This window comes from Chaetodon auriga, chromosome 10 (genome assembly GCF_051107435.1).
Source record: "Chaetodon auriga isolate fChaAug3 chromosome 10, fChaAug3.hap1, whole genome shotgun sequence".
Classification (NCBI taxonomy): Eukaryota; Metazoa; Chordata; class Actinopteri; order Chaetodontiformes; family Chaetodontidae; genus Chaetodon; species Chaetodon auriga.
Window position 1 is genome coordinate 24,616,253 of NC_135083.1, and position 19,312 is coordinate 24,635,564.

The window sequence follows — 19,312 nt, forward strand, 5'->3', positions numbered from 1 at the left end:
CAAAAAATGAATGTGACCATTAATGTGCTAAATGCTACCATGAATAAATACAAAGAGTACAATGATGGGCAGTTCATGAATAAATGACTGAATGACACAAACGCAACAATATACCAAATTTGTGAAAGAGGACTAACAGACGGCCACACACACACACACACACACACACACACACACATCTTTGAGAGTTTTTCCATCTATCTAATTCTTCCCTTTCCTTTTATCCTTTTATAACAAGCTGTGATCATTTTTCATAATTATGTACAACCTGTATTAACTATTTTTGTGTCATTATCTACTCAAAGAGTCCAAACATATCTAAGCTACAGTACTAAGAGTGAGGACATAATGAATCTATCGTACACTTCATAATAATATCAAGTAGCCTTTAGACAAAAAGTATGTTTGAGGTTAAGAAAAAACAGAAGTTTAGAATATTAAACAAGAGAAGTAAACAAGAGCCTACACTAATGAAACTGTATCACTGAAAAATAGGTTTGTCTCAACAAAAATGATGATCCGTGCTTCCTAAAAATATCAGCAACTTTTTTTTTCTTCACATAAGGAAACAGTTCCTGTTAGTTTTGGGTTTGTTCCCTGAATCCAACGTGGGCATGTTGAAACAAAACTTTACATAGTGGAAATCATCTGGATGATCTGAAGATGGATTTAGTATAACACCGATGGGCTTAAAAAGAAAGGTCACACAGAGTCAGACGGTATACAGACATTAGCATAACTGAGTTAACTTCAGGCGTGGTTACACAGCGACAGGGCAGAATTTAATCCAGAGGGAATACTACGGACAAGGAAGGATACAAGCTAATATAACAACATTATAGCTAAGTCAACATTGATTTATGGGGTTCATTCAGGTAGGTAGCAGTGTATATACACCATTTCTGCACACTCCGGTGCAGTAGATGGAGCCATGTACCTTCAAAGCCATAAACTGCACTCTGTGGGAGAACGAACAGAAGAAAAAGAAGAAGAAGAAGAAGAAGAAGAAGTAGTAGTCCACCCCCCTCTCCACCCCTCAAACTCAGGTTTCACTTTTGCAGCCATGCTAGAGTGGTTTGTGTCAGCGAAACGACATGCAAACGGGACACACCGCCTGAATTTAACCATTTGGCAATTCAGCCACTGCACCGCTGAGTGCCGAGGTCAGCTGTTTTACACGGAAAATGAGCATTTACGTGTTAGCGCAGCTAGCAACGAGCTAACGTTAGCAAACACGAAGCTAGCCAGTGGTCGCGCAGTAAGGTTAGTAATCTTGCTGCCATGCCATTGACTTCACACTAAGTGGACATCTTCTTGCCCAGTTATTATTTAGCACAGTGTCTGTGTTGCCGTAAAGTCAAACCTACAACTTAACGATAACGTCAGCAAAATAGAGGAAGAAGTTGTGAAGAAGGCACGCTTCCCCTTCCCCTGTCAAAACTTGACGAGCTGTTGACTCATCCAGCTTCAGTACCTCCTAACCAAACACTGCTGAATGTTGGAGCTGTTTATTTTGATTTTAACATTTGTGAGATTTCCATGTGAGTGACTCAAACCTCTACTGTCTCCACTACAGCAGGAGAAGCTTGGTGAAAGAGGATGGATGGAGTCAGCTGGAGCACCACAAGGGCCCACGAGTCGTTCAGCCGCTCCAGGACAGCAGCAGACACTCTGTCGAAGCTCGCCAGCTTCATTGCACGGGCTGACACCAAACAACACACACGCAGCGAGAGGCGCCAACCATCCCACCTGCCCGCATATGTGTGTCCGGAATGTGGAAAGTGCTTCCCTTATGCGACAGAGCTGCTGCACCACCAAGAACTGAAACACACGTTACCCAAGCCTCACCGGTGTCCCTCTTGTGGACAGGAGTTCTCCCTGAGGTCGTCCTTACTGCTACATAAGTGTGATCATGATTTCTCCCCTTGTGAGCTTTGTCATGGAGAATCACCGCTCAGTTCTCCGTGTCCTGCATGTATGACTCACACCACAGATCCTGGCAGGCCGCAGAGCAAGTCCCCTCACTGCCAGCCTCACCTCCTGGACACTAGCCCTTATGCATGTGCCCCATGCGGGAGAGGCTTCAGCCAGAAGCAGGCTCTGCTGCACCATCAGCAGGCTGGTTGTAGTGAACCACGATCCCCATCAGATATAGTTGATGCCAGTAGCCTTCCAGATGATTCTCCACCAGTTTCTGAGGGAGACTCGACCCGCTCTGACTCCTCGGACGCCCCAGGTTCCAGCAGCACAATTGTCAATAGGTGCCAGTTTTGCATGAGAGCCTTCCGCACAGAGGCTGGACTGACACGCCATGAGCAGACCAACCATTCAGAGGAGCGACTGATGGCTCCACAGGGCCAGAAGACCAAAGGAGACACTACTGGTGAAGAAGCAAGAAAAGGAGGGAATGTCAAGGTGAATGGAGATCCAGTTAAAAGGCCCAAATCCCAAAAGAAGTGCATGAACTGTCGCTCTTGTGACATGGTTTTCAGAACCACCTCCAAGCTGTACCTGCACAGAAAAGAGAAGCACAGCAGAGAGAAAAGCATGAGGAGAGAGCCAAGGCCAGTCATGAGCAAGCGCAGGAAAGCAGACGCGTATCCGTGTCAGGTCTGCGGAAAAGTCTTCTTCCATCATTTGTCACTTAGGGCTCATTACAGACAGCACACAGCCTCAAGCTTCCCCACAATCAAAAATAAAAGCCTGTCTGTAGGATGTACCACCAAAGACCCAAAGTTTTCAGAAAGTACACCAAATAAAGTCAAAACCAGCCTCGCAGATAACAAGACAGTTAGGGCGGGTCCAGGGAAGCCCAGGAAGGTGGCCAGATTAGAGACCAAGGTTACCGATCCAGAGAGATGCAGAGAAGTGCCTGAAGTGGAGGAGGTGCTGGAGGAGGAGGAGGTTGAGAGAGAGTTCCCATGCCCCTCCTGTGCAGAGGTTTTCTCTCTGCAGTCGCAGCTAAGGGAGCACGTGGAGCTCCATCAGTCGTCCGTGAGGAGGAGACAGTGCAGTGTGTGCACAAACGAGATGGACACCTGTAAATGGCTGGGCTCAAAGAGACAGAGGCTGTACCACTGTGTGCCCTGCCAGCAGGGTTTCTCAACACTGGACTGTTTCCTAGAGCACTGTCAGGAGCACCTGCGAGTCAGGGTGGAGGAGGACAGCGTCACAGAGGGCTACACACATCAGGCCAGCAAAGCCTGAGATTCACTCTGAATGTCATCAGCAAATGCCTTTTTGCCGTGAAGGATTAGATAGTAGTGAAATCTTTATGGAGTTCTTGTTGATTAACCAGTTCATTGATAGAGCATTCATAGCACCTTTTTACAGCTGTGCTGTTGGTTAAATGTTGTCCATACTGACATATTGAGGCTTAAAGAGAAGGGATTGTCAGAGGACCATGCTGAGATTTTTTCATGTTTTATTTGGCCCTTTACTGTAAGTCACAGACGGACTGTGGTTCTTCTCAGATTTTCAGATGTTTTCTACATTCATGGCAGCCACTTATTTCCTTCTTCAGTACTGTATGTAAAATCAGTTTGTGTGAGATCCATCACAGTGACCATTGAATTCACTTTGAAGCACTGCATGTTAATACATAAAGTGAACATTTTAGTGTGTTCACATGCAGGTCACTCGAAAATAAGCTAGCGTATCCCACAAGCACTTGTACCCCCCATTAATGAGCACAGTTAATAAATTCAGCTGTATTACAATGTAAAGATGACAAAACTTTGACTCAACATAAGTCTGCAGGTCGATTTCATACTTTAATGAAATACACTGAATCTTGTGGCCGCCTGAAAAGTTGGGGGAAAAACGTGCAAAAAACAGCAGTATGCTCCTCTGTTAGATTTTGCTATCACTGACACACCACTGTTTCATACAGAAGACTTTGTTCCCCCAAAGCATCTTAAAATAAAGAGAAACTTAGCCCCATACATCTACAGTGGGACTAAGATCATCTTCATAAGGTGCTTTTTGGGAGATGAGTCCCTCGGCACAGCCATCATATGTTTTAGCCAAAGCACTGCCAGAGATATCACGTTTGCTAGAGACTATTTTTGCACCAGACACCTGGAGTGCTTTATCTAATTGAGGTCAGATTTGTCTTCTGCTGTATTGTAGTTTTTTTTTTTTTTTTTTTTTACAGTTTTGGCAATAATTAGTCACGGATTGGTGGGAACATTGGTGTGTCACTGTGTGGATTGTCACTGTCATGTGTTGGACCTGGGTATTTGTATTGAATTTGTAGCTCTGTTCACAGCACTGGATGGAAATTTAGTGCTTTGATCAAGACTGCAGAGTATCTCAAGTGCTGCCCCCGAGTATGAAGGAAATCACTTAGTGTGAAATGTTAGTATGTTTGTGCATCGTGCTCCATCAAGGTTCCAACATGTGGTAGCTGTTTTTGCCATAAATGAACAAACTTTCAATGGCTGTTTTGGATAGTTACACCTAATACAATGCCTTTCATTAAGACCTGTCTTCTTAGCTGATCAGAACGAACAAGCCATGGCCATGCACCTGATATAGTAGAGATTTGGAGCTGTATGCACAGCTACTTTTCACTGTCTGTTTAGCTGGCGTGCTCTCGGGTGATGTTACCTAGCTATGCAAACAGATAGACTGATGGCAGCCCTTCAGTATGTCTGTGATGCTTGAGAAGTGCGCTTTGGTGAATGAACGAGGATCAAACAAGTTCTTTTTTTCTAAATGATTTTCAGCTACTGTGAAAATGTGGAAAGTTATTTGATATGTTTTTACTCCTCCACTTTTTCAAGGTGTTTTGTAAATTAGTTTATGGCTCTTTATAGATAACATAATTAAAACTTAACAATTCCCATGAGCTGTTTGTTTGTTTTCTTTTTAGTGATCTTGTGAATACATTCATGAGCATCACACTGGTAAACTGGGTAGTCACTATGTTCCTGCCAGGTGCGTTAAACTAATTGTAATCAGAATCCATGTTGCAACATGTTTTTCTGTCAAGCAAATGTAAAAAAAAAAAAAAAAGCTTTTTCCCTCTTTTCGTTCAACATTTTTACATTTTTATGTGTAAATACTTGAAACATGTCAGCTGAAAATTACATTTTTGTACAAAACACGAAAACAAACCTGGCCGACTGTGCCTCCTCCTGGCCTCATGGCGGCGCCGTGCACACAGCAAAAGGTCGTTACGGAAGTTCGCTGGTTAACTTCCGGTCTATTGGCGCACGTTTTCCTTCCGCGGTTTTGTGAAACGAAAATCGAACGAACTACTCTGTTGGCGTTTAGACGATAATTTAAGATGAGTAAAGCACACCCACCCGAGTTGAAGAAGTAAGTTGTCGATCGTGTTTAAACACACGTGTCAGTACTTTGTATTCTAAATGGTTGAAGTCGTACCCGTTTAGCAACAGTGCTACATTGTTTGCAGTGGAAACAGGCTAACCTTAGCTAGCCATTCATTCAGTCGTACAGGGTTATATATCTGTAAGCTAATGTTATTTTTTTCTTTTTTTTAGGTTCATGGACAAGAAGCTTTCATGTGAGTATGGCTAAAAGTACATATTCAAAGCCACTCGTATTGAAATTGACCGTCACATTACTGTGTTGTTGGTTATCTGGCTGCATCTCATTTGAATGTTCAGTTGAATTGATTCAACATTTAAAGTAGCACATGTAAAATGTTTAATGCCCTCTGTAATGTACAGACTGAACTCACGTTTGCAACAAAGAACAGAGGCCAACAACGAAGCATACATGAAGATGTAATATAAATTGATGTAATATAAATTGAAGTGGGCGTTTTTTCAAGTAGAAACCTCTGTAAAATTTGAATTCAAGGCTCTGCAAAGATGGAAAATCAGAAATAAAGTATTCGCTCCGTGCTCTCTGTGGGGCATAGTGTTAAGATTCTGTACTCCAAACCACCTCCACAGCCTGTCTAAACCTCACATTAGGATTTTACATACTGGTTGTGTGGAAGTTGGAATTACGATAGAACCCAGACAAAAATTTTCTGGTTGTCCCCAATCTTAGATATGCTACCCCTGTTGATTTCAAACACAGTATTAAGTGCTTTATTTATATATACACTCAAGATACCAGTGTTGACTGTGCTTGAATTCACTGGTTTAAGCGCTACTTGCTGTGTATTATATACTGGTTTCTATTTTTGAGAAATAGATCTATCAAAGCAAAGCAAATTGAATGTACACTAGTCATTAACACACTGTACCGTATCTCACTGTACATGTATGGTGGCACTTAATGAAGGAAACCTGAACCTGCCAAATGTGGCCTTACAGCACAGTGTGATGCTCTTTCCAACATTAAGATGGAAGCAGCTGTTTAATGTAACCTGCAAACCCAATCTGATCAAGACAGGAACCAACAACTGATTCTGCTTGGCTGGTCGGCAGTCACAATGACCTCATACTAACACACACAAATCAACACGAGCAAATCATTTGAAGGCAGGGTGGACTTTGAACTGAAAGGAGCAGCGAATAAACAGAGCATGCAAGATGCATCAATGGTTTCTTTTGTCCATTAGTGAAGCTGAATGGAGGCAGACATGTGCAGGGCATCCTGCGGGGGTTTGACCCCTTTATGAACCTGGTGGTGGATGACTCTCTGGAGATTGGCCCTGGAGGACAGCAGAACAGCATCGGCATGGTGGTCAGTACCGTGGCTGGAGTTATTCTGTATTTTTCTTATTGTCTGAAAATCCCAGGACAAGAACAGGACTGAGTCTGAAATCACTCCCTATTTGCCATATACTGCATTATATTTACCCTCTGCCATTTTAATTAATGGTCAAAACTCTGAGTTTGAAAACAGTTTGGTATATTTTGCCAAAGCTATTTTGCGAGAGTCAGCTCTCAGCAGAGATGGAAGTTTACAGTTTTTCACGAATGTTACTCAAACAGGAAGAAATAGTGCGTTTGTCGAGGACTGTTTTCAGCTGCAGATGAACCCACAGTTGGTGCTCTGCTGAGTGCTGCTGCAAGCACAACAGTGTATGTAGGATTTAGTGAACATTTGTATTGACAACAGGAAACATTTAATATCTTCAGACTCATTGGTCAATCACAGCTTCATTGTTTGATATCTGGGAATGAGTGTGTCAGATGCCCTTTGTCACAGCAGACAGTTTGACTTGTCAGCAGGAAACCTCCAGCTTTACTTCTCCAGTGTCTGCAGCACGTTAAGTGTGGGTCACCCGTGTTTTGGCAGCACTCAGCACAGTCACTGTAGTTATGCAGGTTGCATTTCTGCATGTATCACATGAGTGAAATGTAAGCTTTTCTGTAGCCTGTGTGTGAGACAGACTGAAAAACATGGCTGAAACAACCTGTTTAGACACTGACGACATAGCTGCGTTTCATTCATTCCCCATCAGCCAGGTGCACAGCATCAGGGCCCCGCTGCTCACGTCTAAATAGAAGGGAGACATTCTTCATGTGTTAGCTCCACCTGTGACAAGTCAAAGCAGTTGCTGTGAAAAAGGCATCTGCTCTCTGTTATGCCAGCCTGAGTGTTTTAAGTGCTTGCAGGGTCCAGCTTGAATTTCAGTCTTATACTGAAACCTTTTACGAAGTGTGTTTTAAATGTGGTGTGTGTTAACTCATTTCTCATAGGTCATTAGAGGAAACAGCATCATCATGTTGGAGGCCTTGGAGAGAGTATGAGCGAGGAGGAGGTGGCTGCACGTGGAGAAGAGAATGATCCACACCTTTTTACATTCTGTCATTCTTTTTAGTTTGTTTGAAAGCGGCAAATCAGTTGTGTGTCTTTGAATTGTAACAGGTCTTCATTTGATCCCCATTGACAGGGATGTTTGTTTGGACGTGTTTTGAATTGTGTGATCTTGTGAATAAACGAGTTTCTCTTTGTATTTTGTGTTTGTGCTTTCAGTTTACGATGTACAGTGTGTTTCCACCCTCCCACACGTTATTCCCTGAATTTACCGACAGGTGTTTTGTTAAACATGACACTGTAGCCCCTGGATTTCTTTTTGTAACAGGCAGATCAATGACAGTATGAACCATGCAATCTATTTGAGAATTTGGTCAAATGTTTGATTGGTTGTCGAATGTGTTGTGTATCATCACTGATGTATCGTCATCAATTTATAATTCCACAGAGCCCCTTGCACTGAAGTCTCTACTTTAAAGGTGACTGAAGGTCAGCTCCAGAACAGCAGCCCTGCAGCTGCTTCTGTTTGTAGAAGTGCATAAACTTAAGTTCTCGCTGAGGCATTCATGTGTGAACTGATATCATATACATAGATATTTTGTTTTGAAGTGTTCATGGATGATTTGAGGGTGCACTAAAATGAGCAAAGACTCAGGCTGAAAACAGAGGGGCTGTTTTGCAACTTGAATCTTTTGCCCTTTAAACATTAATTGCACAATTTCTTTGTCCAGCAGGCAAAACATCGAGTGGGTAAAATCGTGTGACTCGAACCAGCCTGAATACTTTGGGCTGTTTATATTTTGAGCAGAAGCATGGGGAGTCAGAGGGATGTAGTCCGGAGGAGAGGACGTCCTCGCTTTGTGAGACAGGAACATCAGGGGGCGCTGTCTGAGAGACGCACTTCCTTTGTAGGCGGACATTTATTTTGAAAGTCCATTGTCGTCATCGTGGAGACGTTTCTTTACGTAGCCGTTTGACGGTATGTGGAAAGTAGCAATGTCGGAGGAGGTTGGGAAGGCGCTGCAGTCGGTGGTGGAGCGGGTGAACCAGGCGGCAGCACGTCGGCCCAAGGTAACCGCAGCCCGGGAGGCTCCTGAGCGGGAGCCCGCAGCCGTTGCTCTACTCTCGGGCTCCGAACATGTCGTGTGCCGCAGCACGACTCGTTATATAAGGCTGCCAAACACCTCAACCTTTGGATGGGAGACAGTCGGGCTCGTGGCAGCACTTTCATAACACCATGGTCCGTTAGTGGCAGCATGATGTGCGTGCGAACAGCACGAGCATGCTTACACAGTGTATGTGCATGCACGTCGCTGCGTAGACACACTGCCTGCAATCAGGTTTGCATGATTGGCATTTGGCATGTTTGTAGACTGTTCATTTAGACGACCACGCGTTTCACCAGCCTCTCCTCACACCGCAGCTCTGTGACAGATGTCATTTTCATGATGTCGCCCATTAGGTCATCTAGGTCAGAGCATGTAGGCATATACAGCATATTTCCAATGTCGCGCATGTGTCTTTCAGCTTAAAACCGAAATCACGAGGAGAGCTGAGTGCGTGGTGTGTAGCAGCATCTGAACGTAGCAGCAGCCAGAAACAATCAGCTTCATCACTGCCTTGCAGGATCGTGACAGGGCTGAGTCACTGCTCTACCAGAACCTAAAGACCTCCGCCAACGTGCAGCATCGCACACTGAGCTCATCTAATGCTGCAGTTACAGATGATACAGATGAAACGTGTGCCTGTTCTGTCCTTCCTCAGACACTACCTGCTGTGTCGCCTCGCCTCGTAGCTGTCAGCAAGACAAAACCCCCAGACATGGTTGTGGAGGCCTACCGACAAGGGCAGCGTAACTTTGGAGAAAATTATGTGAGTAGAGAACGCTGCTGCTGTGCATCACTCCAAACTTTTCACTGCATAAATAGAAAACTCTGAGAGGAATAGAGGTGGGAAATAATGCACCTTTGTCTCCACGCCAGGTTAATGAACTTGTAGACAAAGCCTCAGATCCTCTGGTAGGTTTACATATTCTAGACTTCAGACTTGATTTTATGTCACGCCCCGTTCTGTGACACTTTTACACTCTTTCTTTCCTCCTTCATTCCAGATTTTAGACTCCTGTCCAGAAATCAAGTGGCACTTTATCGGCCATCTACAGAAGAATAATGTCAACAAGCTTTTGGGTGAGCGATTGTCGACCTCAGAATGCTCGAGCTGCCTCTGAAATCAAACTGTCTTGCACTGAGTCTCGTCTTTGTGTTCGCAGGCGTCCCAAACCTGTTCCTTGTGGAAACCATTGACTCGATGAAACTGGCTGACAAAGTCAACAGCTCATGGCAGCGAATCAGAGGAGCCAGCACGCAGAGGTTAAAGGTCATGTTGCAGATTAACACCAGTGGAGAGCAGAGTTAGTGTTGATTTCATCTGGTTTTTCTGCTCTTGTTTCTTGAGCTCATCTCAAACATGTTGTGTGAACAAAGTCAGTTGTTCAGGATGTAAATGTTTGTTGAAGGTAAACACGGCCTGCCACCAGAGGAGACGGTGACCACAGTCAGACACATTGTGTCCCAGTGCTCTGCCCTGCACTTCTCCGGACTCATGACCATCGGGCGCTATGGCTACGACCTCACCCTGGGCCCCAACCCAGACTTTCAGGTATAAAATACTCTTATGAAAACAATGTGTTGTGGCCTGCATTGCTTTAACCTGTCAGGTTTTTTAGGGTGGCTGAAGCTCCTGATGGGCAGACCAGTGACATGAGAGGAAAAATTCTGAAACACTTAGTAAAGACAGGCCATTTGCCACTTTTCTGTGTGTAGCAATAATTCTGTGGTAACCTACACACTCGATCAACCTGCCTGAGGACCAGCTCCAGCTCTAAGCCAGGAGACCTGACCTAAGATGCATGTTTTGGTGGTGGGGGGAAGTGATCTAAAACAATGATTCAAACAGTATGTTTCAGAAACAGAAACTAAGTAGAGTCTGAATGTGTCCAGTTCAAACCTCTCAAACTAACGCTGGTGTAAAGACAATGTCTGCTGTATTTCTGTGTTTTTGACTTCAGTCTTTATTTAACCAGGTAGGTCCCACTGAGATCACACAATCTCATTTTCAAGATGGCAGCATTACAATGTTCCGAGCAGCATACATGCAAACTGTAAATGTACAGTTAACGATGACCCACATGTACCAACCCTACACTAACTCAAATATGCGTTCTTTCAGACCTGACTGTTGTAGCTGACTGACTGACTGTAGATTGTTGTAATGCATGACAGTAAAAACTAAAACTAAATGAAACTATTAATGCACATTGCTAATCAGGCTAATCCAATTTGAAAACAGAAACTAAACACATTCTTATCTCAGCTAGAGGTAGACTGACAAATCAGCCAGGCTGATGGTAGCTCATTGCAGTACAGAAATGCTAAGCTAGGTTTGAGGTCATTTAGAAACAGTGTCTCCAAGTCCGTCCATCACAGAGCTCTGACATGTTGATTCTTGCACTACAGAAGTTCCCACTCCAGATACCTCCCGTTCACAATTGTTCAAAAAATAAATCTGAGGGTTTCATTTGTTAAGCTTGTTTATGTTATATGTTTGGGGGAAAAAAACTGGCTGTATGTTGTTATCAGATTTTTAAAAGTCCCAGATATTGATGTCACATTGGGCTGAAAAGCGTGAGTCGGACTGTCATCTCAACACCGTGTCCCTCGTGTAGATGCTGCTGAGCCGCAGACAGGAGCTGTGTGACAATCTGAAGATGCCTCTGGAGGAGGTGGAGCTCAGCATGGGTATGTCCACAGATTTTGAACATGCGGTGAGTATTATTCCTTATCAGCATTTCTAAACTCCTTCTAAGCACACATGGAAGCAAATATAGCCGGATATGAATTCCCCCCTTTGAAATTCATGTTAAGCAAAAACTAGATTTTTAGTTTTTTATTTGTTTGTTGTGAGGGTTCACAAATTCAGATAAGCTGTTTGAGTGTCCAGTATGGAAACCTATATTCAGATCGTCTCCTTTCAGTTTAATTCGTTGTTCATGAGTTGAGTTTGAGTCATTTCTATGTAGCCTTTTGAATATTGGACACTTCATTTTTGAAATCGTTTTTCTTGTTTTGTCTGAAATTATTGTCATTGATTGAGATGGTAAAATATTTCAACACTGTAAATTCAGTGTTAAGTCAATTAAGTCTTCAATAGTGTTTACATTTCACACACAGGTCTTCAGTCGCCTGTAGGATGCTCATTATTCTGCCTCCTTTTTGATTCCATAACCATGTCATTAAAGCACGGAAGTCAGCACATCATACTCATGAAGACCCTTGCTGTCTAATGTGTTTATGAGGGTGTTTTCCATTCTTACATGTGTGCTCCCATGTGTTGAAGATCGAGGTGGGCGCCACCAATGTGCGAGTGGGTAGCATTATATTCGGCAACAGGGAGTATCCCAACAGTGCAGCGAATACTCCGAATCCCAGCCCCGTTCCCAGCCCGGAGAAGTCCTCCAAGACGGTGTCAGAAGAGGCCGCCAAGAAGATGCAGCACCTCACCGTGTCTGAACACTAAGAAGAGCTTCTCCTCCTCTGAAATACCTTTAAGAAAAAAAAGAAAACACTCCTCACATGCAAACTGACCAGACCAGTGAGACAGATCATTTCCACAGAGCCATGTGGAGCAAGGATCGCAAAATTCTTGCATAATTTTAAAGTGTTTTTGCTTAATCCTCTTCACGTTTTTTGTGCCCTTCTTGCTCTTTTAAGCATTAAAAAGTGGCATTCGGTACAGAACTAGTTCTACCTTTTTTAAAACTAGTGTGTTACTAACCTATAGTGCTCTGACTTCCTTCTCATGGAAATCCTCCTACACGATTACTGGATACAAACAAATGTACAACTACTGAAAACATGGTGGCATATGGAAAATGAGTTCACATGAGTTACAAAATAGTGAAGATTTGTTTAAATTTGTTGTGCTGATGTGATATTTTCTACCTTTCCAACCCAACATGTGACAGTGCTGAAACGTGCTTGACTGTGTACAGTGTCCCTCAGATTGGAAGTCCACACAGTACGATGTACCGTTGTTGTTGTACAGATGAAAAAGACCCGATTTAATAAATCATTTATCCCTTTTTAATGACACATAGTATTGTGTTTGATATTGTTTCGTATGGTGTGTCAAATCTTTATTCTTGATATGAACAAATCCAAGAGGAAACCTGAGGGAAGGGTTCTGATTCTGTCAGTCTCGTGTCCACGCTCTGGTGTGGTGCACTGTTGGAGATAAAGGGAGTGAATCTATGCAAAGTGGTGGTTGTGTCTGAGTAGATTTTTACACTGCAGCTATATCATGGTGTAGCAGTGGTTTCTTCAAGATGTCACAAGGTTAGTGTGTTTTCCTGTCTCCATGAAAAGTGCTCTCATTGTCAGTGATTTAAAAAAAAAAAAAAAAGGAAAAGAGATTGATCTACTTCTGATTAGACGAGGCATTTCAGCATTGTTTGCTTTGGAATGTGGCTCTGAGGCGAGCTGAAGCCAAGCAATAAATCTTCTTGTTGAAAATCTCTGCCATTTGCTGTGTATTTCTTCAAGTCAGGGCAAAGTGGCACACACACACAACAGCAGAGACAGACAGCCGTCTGGCCAAAATTTCTTTATCAAGCACATGGAGGTGACATCTGGACCACAGTAAAAATGTGAATACTTAGCAACTTCAAAAAGAATTAAACACCAAATATATTGCATCTTAAGAATTGTACAACTCTAAACTTTGCAAGAAAAAATGAAAACCCACTGACGCACTGTAAGTTCTTCACTATGAATCTGAATGAACAGAATCTGTAACGGTATCAAAACTTCTATTCCACTGATAAATGCAACCAAAAACATGACAGTACATTAGAATAAATTTGTCTGAAGCTCAGCAACAAAACAAGCCACAACTGCTCAATAAATACATTCCATGACAGCGATGAAACAAAAACACTGGGTGAAAAGCTTCAAGACCTGTGTATCATTCAATGTGTAAAAGGCATTAGAAAAAGAACAGGGCAGTCTATCAGATATACCTGTTATCTGCAACATACAGTAGAATCCTGTTGCTAATAGACGAGTATCACAAACTGTATCTACAGATCGAGCTGCGGTAAAACTCACAGGAAACTCTACTCGAGCTAGAAACTATATACAGTCAGTAGAGGGATGGTAACACTTGACTTTTACCCTCAAGTTCACCTTTATGAGCAATATATAAACACTGAAACTCAGAGGATTCAATGCCATCTGAGGAAAACTAGTAAGTGGGCCTTAAGTTGAGAGTTGAGAACTACTATCTCTGAACTCACAAATGAATTTTGAAGTTAAACATGTCTTAGTGAGATCTGAACACATTTACCTGCTGTTTTAAACCTGCCTGGGAATGAATGATAAGTTTGTTCATGCGTGTATTCATGTATCATCACAGGGTTGTTACACTGTGTTATTAATGATGAACTGTTTATTACAATGCTTCATGGGACGTTAGAATTGCTCACAAAGACATCAATGAGCACCTAAGATGTGTCCTCAGTGTTGCTGGTACTTAATATTACACATTAATATATTTATTAAGGTCTTATATACTGCTCATAAATGTTGTTTCAGGGTTACTGTAAAGCGTTATCAAATGGACATGTACGGAATCAAGGCCAGTATAACGTTTGCATAAGAGTGACCAATGGACGAACACAGCTGAAAGCATATCGTTAGAAGTTCTAAAACCTGGAAATAAAAACTGTGCAACACTAACAATGACAAAAAATGGCCGACATAAAATCAGGCATCAGTAAACTACTTTCTTATTACTTGGAACAGCTTGACATTCTCATTCTTCTTCATCTATTGCAGTGGTCATTCACTCCTGCATGACCACAAAAAGCCAATCTCAGTTCACTAATGTGTCTGTTTGTTCTCGCACAGGAAGATCAAAAAATCACTCGTCCAGTGCTATCGAGAAACACGACAAGAAAGGCCATTGGAATGTTGTGCTACTGTCTTGGTGCTAACGGAAAAATAACAATAGCCTAAAACATTTACAACGAAAACATGTTGCCCAGGGTTGAAAACGGCCTGTGGGAATTGACTCGAACCATTTCTGGCTAATATTAAGACCACATCTCCTGCTGGATGTTCCTGCGCTGTGGGTGGCCGTCTCTCCGGTCCGGTCAGTAAAGTCTGTCTGCTCGTGCTGATGTCCCTTCCTAAACGTGATGTTGTTCACAAAGACATTACACCAGTTTCTTGGCTTCGAAGAAGCTTTTGAGGTGCTTCATCTGCCAAATGCCGGTGACGATGAGGATGAGCGTCTGAGCGATGGACCACCAGAGGACACGCTGGTTGGTGCTCTCGCTCGTCATGCGAAACCGCTCCTCCCGATACTGTAGAGGACATGATGCACAATGAAATCAAAGCGGGGTCATGGCATAGACAGCAGCTGTCATCTCACACTGGACTTGGTGCTCTTGTGTTTTTTACTGACCCTCTGGTAGTTTTGCTCCTTCTGGATCTGCTCGACTTGGTCCAGTAGCTGACGGACTCGCAGCTGCAGCTCGGTCAGTTTGTCCTTAGCTGCAATTTCAGGATAGTTGTTGGTATGTTCTCCGACCTGAATATCCAGATGGACTCTCTGCAAAATTGGGAAAACAGTTTGAAATCTGAGTGCTTGTGTCCTGTGGGCGGTAAAAAATGCTGATCGTCTGAAAAGGTTGCTTCATAAAAAGGCTTAGAAAGCAGGGCTTATCATGAAATTAGCCTAAAAAACAGAACCATGATTAAGCAGTTTCAGAAATGCAACTTGACTCTTGCTGGAGAGAGAGTAGACCTGCACTGGTGGATCATTCTCACAAATGTTGCAATTGTTGAAGTATTCAGCCTTTTCTGAAGAAAATAGGACCTTTAATGTCAAGGATACTGGGTTTTAGTATTGATGTTTCACTTTCTGTATTTTGGAGATATGCCTATAGGTAAAAAAAAACTGCTACCCAAAGCTGGCTTCAGAATCTCTATCAATTGATGACCTCATTCTAGTCCTCATGGTTTTGTTTCACGTTTAAGTTTCTCTAAAAGTGCTGAAACTTAATATTCAATGAATATAAGATGCAACACTACGATAAACTTTTAAATAATTCTCAAAGTACCAAGACCCAAGCAAGGTAAATGTATTTTATAGCAAGAAAATCAGATTAGCTTAGATTAGATTATTAGTTAGCTTTTCGAGAAACTAAGCTTCTCTATCAGGTGGCTTTTGCTACATGTTTGTGGCAGAAGTGACACAACAACCTCCATATATAACAGGCATGAAGTAAGCAGGCAAGTACTGTTACTGTGAATAGTCGAGTAGAAGATGGACTGATCTCCAAAAGTCATAAAGTTAAAGATGAAACATTCTCTTCAACATCTTAAGCAAGATTAGAGCAATATTTCTGTACAATTTTAGAGGGAAAACGAGGAAGAGAGTATCAGATCACCGTTTCCTCAGGTCATAATGGAATTAACAAATATCCGTTAACAGAACAGTGGAGGTGAAGCTGAGGTCTGAGGGTGAGAACTGCTCTTAGGTTTGTTAGAGAGGCAAATCAACCTGACTGCAGAAGACCTTCATGAAGGGCTAGCTGACTCTGCAGTGGTGTTGCACATCCTCACCAAAAAATTCAGCATCAGAAGCAATGAGCAAAGGTATGTTTTGAAGAAATGGGTGCACGGTCCAACTGTCAAGTACATGGGTGGATCGATCATGCTTTGAGCTTGTGTTGCAGCCAGTGGCACAGGGAAGATTTCACTGATAGAGGGAAGAATGGATTCAATTCAATAGCAGCAAATTTTGGGAGCAAACATTACACTGCACAAAAAGCTGAAGATGAAAATGGCTTCCACAAGCGGAGAATGACCCTAAATACACCTCAAAATCCACAATGGACTACCTCAAGAGGACCATTGGCCATGGCAAAGCCTTCACAGTCCCTGACCTAAACATCATCAAAAATCTCTGGATAGACCTCAAAAGAGCAGTGCACGCAAGACAGCCCAAGAAAGTCACAGAACTAGAAGCATTTGGCAGAAGGAATGGGCCAGATCCCCCAAAGAAGACCCAAAAGACTCCTTGCTGGCTACAAAAAGCCTTTACAAGTTGTGGTACTTTACAAAGGGGGTGCTACTTAGTACTGACAGGGCAGGGGGCCCAAACTTTTGCTTCAGGCCCTTTTCAATTTTTATTAGTTTAAAAAATGTATAAGATAGAAATAATGTGCAGGACCATTAATGAGAGAACAATTTGTAAAAATGCTTAAATAAATTGAATGCTTGGTGGTACAGGTTAGTCTGGAGGGTTATGTTTCCATGTTAACTTCATATATCAGACTTCTCTAAACCTCCTTTATGAAACAGACTTTCCTGACAATGAGCCTGAAGTAAGCCTGCTTTGTGCAAATAAACATGGAGGACGTGTTTGTCAAGGTCCCAGTGTGAATACTGTACGCTGAACATGAAAGTAATGTTATGAGTACGTAACATTTATGTGAAACATCATGAAGGACAATAACTGTCCAGTTGGCTAAAAGTCAAAGCAGACTATGTTCATACCAGCTTCCCTCCTGCAAAGAGAGCCATCTTGGTGGAGTTGGAGTGCAAACAAATCTGATGTTCTCCAGGAGTGTGGGAGGTGAAGGTGAACCGTCCGTCGGACCCATATTGACGAGAAAGGATAATCTGGGAGAGTTGGAAGGGAAACATCTTTAGATTCTATTCATATGTATGTGGCTATGTTTTAGAGCACCACCTTGTCTGTCCTACCTTTGTATCTGGATCCTTGATCTCAACGTGCATTCCGAGGCCGGGGGTGGATGGGAGGAAGGAACTGGTCTGCTTGTCCCACAGCTGGGTCCTGTACTTTCCTGTCAGACAGGAAAAGCAACATAGACACTTGCCATCAGGTTGATCAAAGAAGAATACCTTTGCAAGACTGCTACACCAGCAACAAAGCAATAGAGTTAAGATTATACCGAGAATTGAATTAGTAGAAGTATTAATATAGCAAGTGGGCGTAATCAACATAATACAGCGGCAGGAATATAAAAACACATACAATGGAAGAACGAGAAAAAGAACAATGACTGAAAAAAAATATATACAATGTGAGAATATTAAAAACAGTTTAAGTTATAAAAATATCTAAATTCTCATCTCATTTTCATGCAAGGTTTAGATAAACACAGATTTCACTTTTAGTAATGCAGAAGCCAACTCCTCTGACATTCTACCAAATGTATATGGGTGGAGAACTTCTTATCAAACAGTTGATTATCTACACATCCCTCAGTCTCAGAATGAGAGTAGCATTCATTTGGAGTCTTGTTTCTGGTCACCCGATGAATAGAAGTGTGATATTCACTCTGCCATCACCTCTGTTTCGGTTTCTATCAACTCCTCCTCCTCCAACTCAACATTTTACTGATTGTTCTCTCGTTAATGGTCCTGCACATTATTCTGGCTGATTAGATCCCTGCTCATGATGAAGGTAGGCAGAGCTACATAAAGTCATCAGACTTGATGTATTCATTTTTCCCATCAACTGTTAAATATCAATATCAGTATCAGCCTCCGCAGTATCTGGATGGGCTGTACATAAAATTTGTGATCAGCAGCAAAACACTGTGGAGTGAGATAAACCTTTTTTCACTGGGAACAAGGACATCCTTGAACAGTTTGTGATACACCATCATTCCACTTAGATGTCCAATTCCATACAACACGCAACAAATGGTCATCCAACTTGAAACTGGTAACACCATCACACCATTAGCTGTTTAACTCTGGTATGTATTTACATGCATACCACAGCAGTAAAAATATAGAAATACAATAGATGCCACTTTGGGCGGTGCAGAGATTCATAGTGATGGTAATTTTAAGCTTTGTATTAGAAATGTTACTCTTAAACATACGATGACACATGTCAACAACTTACAGATTAGTGCCTCGTGCCATATAATACAGCCATCATTCTGAATGTAAAGCATAAACTCAGGTGTTTAGGTTAAAGCTATCGCTCAGTCAGAGAATCTAGCCGAAATGTAAGGACGCTTCAAAAGCCTTCAGACAACTCCAGTGTTTGGGATTTTAAGGCTTGTAATCAGTCTAAATACTACGAGCTAGACGTTTCTTCATAACTGCCGAGTCTTTTTGTCGTTTCTACTGTCATGTCCAATGCAGCATCTTTGCTGAATGCAGCACCTTGGCTAGAGCCAGCTGTTAGCGTGCATCGCTAATGCCTGGTAGCTAATGTTCCGTCAAGCTAACGACCCCACAGCATCTTAGCTTACCGATAACCATGGTCTCGTCTGGGATTTCTTCAATGAAGCATTTCTTCTCCGTCTCTCCTATGTGGAAATATAGTGCGTAACTTGGATAAATCCAAGCTAACATTAAAACAAGTCCAGCAGCAGGGATAGAGAGCATCATGGAGCCTCTTGCACTTACGGCACATCAGCAAAAGAAACTCTGATGCTGCAGCCAGCTGACGTCATCTGCCACTGCGGAAGAAGGAAGGGGATTTCCTAAAGGCGGGAGAAATATGCCCCGAG

General features: G+C 42.5%; 4 protein-coding genes across 7 annotated transcripts; 3 read left to right on the forward strand and 1 right to left on the reverse strand.

Moving 5' to 3' along the window:
• Positions 1-1,008: 1,008 nt before the first annotated feature.
• Positions 1,009-4,847, forward strand: LOC143326478 (uncharacterized). 4 transcript variants are annotated; one of them, XM_076740035.1, is made up of 2 exons: positions 1,009-1,263; positions 1,577-4,847. In XM_076740035.1, the coding sequence occupies exon 2, from the start codon at positions 1,600-1,602 to the stop codon at positions 3,205-3,207; it is 1,608 nt and encodes a 535-aa protein (XP_076596150.1). In that variant the 5' UTR covers positions 1,009-1,263; positions 1,577-1,599; the 3' UTR covers positions 3,208-4,847. The 4 variants fall into 4 exon arrangements, with proteins under 4 accessions (XP_076596150.1, XP_076596152.1, XP_076596148.1 ...); XM_076740037.1 differs by having other exon boundaries at positions 1,580-4,847; XM_076740033.1 differs by having other exon boundaries at positions 1,009-1,163.
• A 332-nt stretch (positions 4,848-5,179) lies between these two features.
• Positions 5,180-7,888, forward strand: snrpg (small nuclear ribonucleoprotein polypeptide G). Its single transcript, XM_076741299.1, has 4 exons — positions 5,180-5,325; positions 5,511-5,533; positions 6,545-6,669; positions 7,632-7,888. The coding sequence occupies exons 1-4, from the start codon at positions 5,294-5,296 to the stop codon at positions 7,680-7,682; spliced, it is 231 nt and encodes a 76-aa protein (XP_076597414.1). The 5' UTR covers positions 5,180-5,293; the 3' UTR covers positions 7,683-7,888.
• Positions 7,889-8,556: 668 nt separating this feature from the next.
• On the forward strand, positions 8,557-12,839 carry plpbp (pyridoxal phosphate binding protein). The gene is made up of 8 exons (XM_076740758.1): positions 8,557-8,760; positions 9,454-9,561; positions 9,672-9,707; positions 9,800-9,875; positions 9,959-10,099; positions 10,205-10,347; positions 11,414-11,512; positions 12,085-12,839. Exons 1-8 carry the CDS (start codon positions 8,671-8,673, stop codon positions 12,262-12,264), a joined length of 873 nt encoding a protein of 290 aa, XP_076596873.1. The 5' UTR covers positions 8,557-8,670; the 3' UTR covers positions 12,265-12,839.
• Positions 12,840-13,335: 496 nt separating this feature from the next.
• On the reverse strand, positions 13,336-19,247 carry tmed4 (transmembrane p24 trafficking protein 4). The gene is made up of 5 exons (XM_076740759.1): positions 19,052-19,247; positions 17,523-17,623; positions 17,313-17,438; positions 15,214-15,360; positions 13,336-15,112 (listed from the first exon to the last, which is right to left on the reverse strand). Exons 1-5 carry the CDS (start codon positions 19,188-19,190, stop codon positions 14,963-14,965), a joined length of 663 nt encoding a protein of 220 aa, XP_076596874.1. The 5' UTR covers positions 19,191-19,247; the 3' UTR covers positions 13,336-14,962.
• Positions 19,248-19,312: the final 65 nt, after the last annotated feature.

Bases quoted from the DNA above. Each gene is read 5' to 3' on its own strand.
- LOC143326478 (XM_076740035.1), top strand. From the start codon at position 1,600: ATGGATGGAGTCAGCTGGAGCACCACAAGGGCCCACGAGTCGTTCAGC.
- snrpg (XM_076741299.1), top strand. From the start codon at position 5,294: ATGAGTAAAGCACACCCACCCGAGTTGAAGAA. The intron at 5,326-5,510 runs GTAAGTTGTCGA...TCTTTTTTTTAG, and splicing joins CACCCACCCGAGTTGAAGAA to GTTCATGGACAAGAAGCTTT. The intron at 6,670-7,631 runs GTCAGTACCGTG...CATTTCTCATAG, and splicing joins AGAACAGCATCGGCATGGTG to GTCATTAGAGGAAACAGCAT.
- plpbp (XM_076740758.1), top strand. From the start codon at position 8,671: ATGTGGAAAGTAGCAATGTCGGAGGAGGTTGGGAAGGCGCTGCAGTCG. The intron at 9,562-9,671 runs GTGAGTAGAGAA...TCTCCACGCCAG, and splicing joins GTAACTTTGGAGAAAATTAT to GTTAATGAACTTGTAGACAA. The intron at 10,348-11,413 runs GTATAAAATACT...TCCCTCGTGTAG, and splicing joins GCCCCAACCCAGACTTTCAG to ATGCTGCTGAGCCGCAGACA.
- tmed4 (XM_076740759.1), bottom strand. From the start codon at position 19,190: ATGATGCTCTCTATCCCTGCTGCTGGACTTGTTTTAATGTTAGCTTGG. The intron at 17,439-17,522 runs GTAGGACAGACA...CAACTCTCCCAG, and splicing joins TCAAGGATCCAGATACAAAG to ATTATCCTTTCTCGTCAATA. The intron at 15,113-15,213 runs GTCAGTAAAAAA...TGTCCTCTACAG, and splicing joins AGGAGCAAAACTACCAGAGG to TATCGGGAGGAGCGGTTTCG.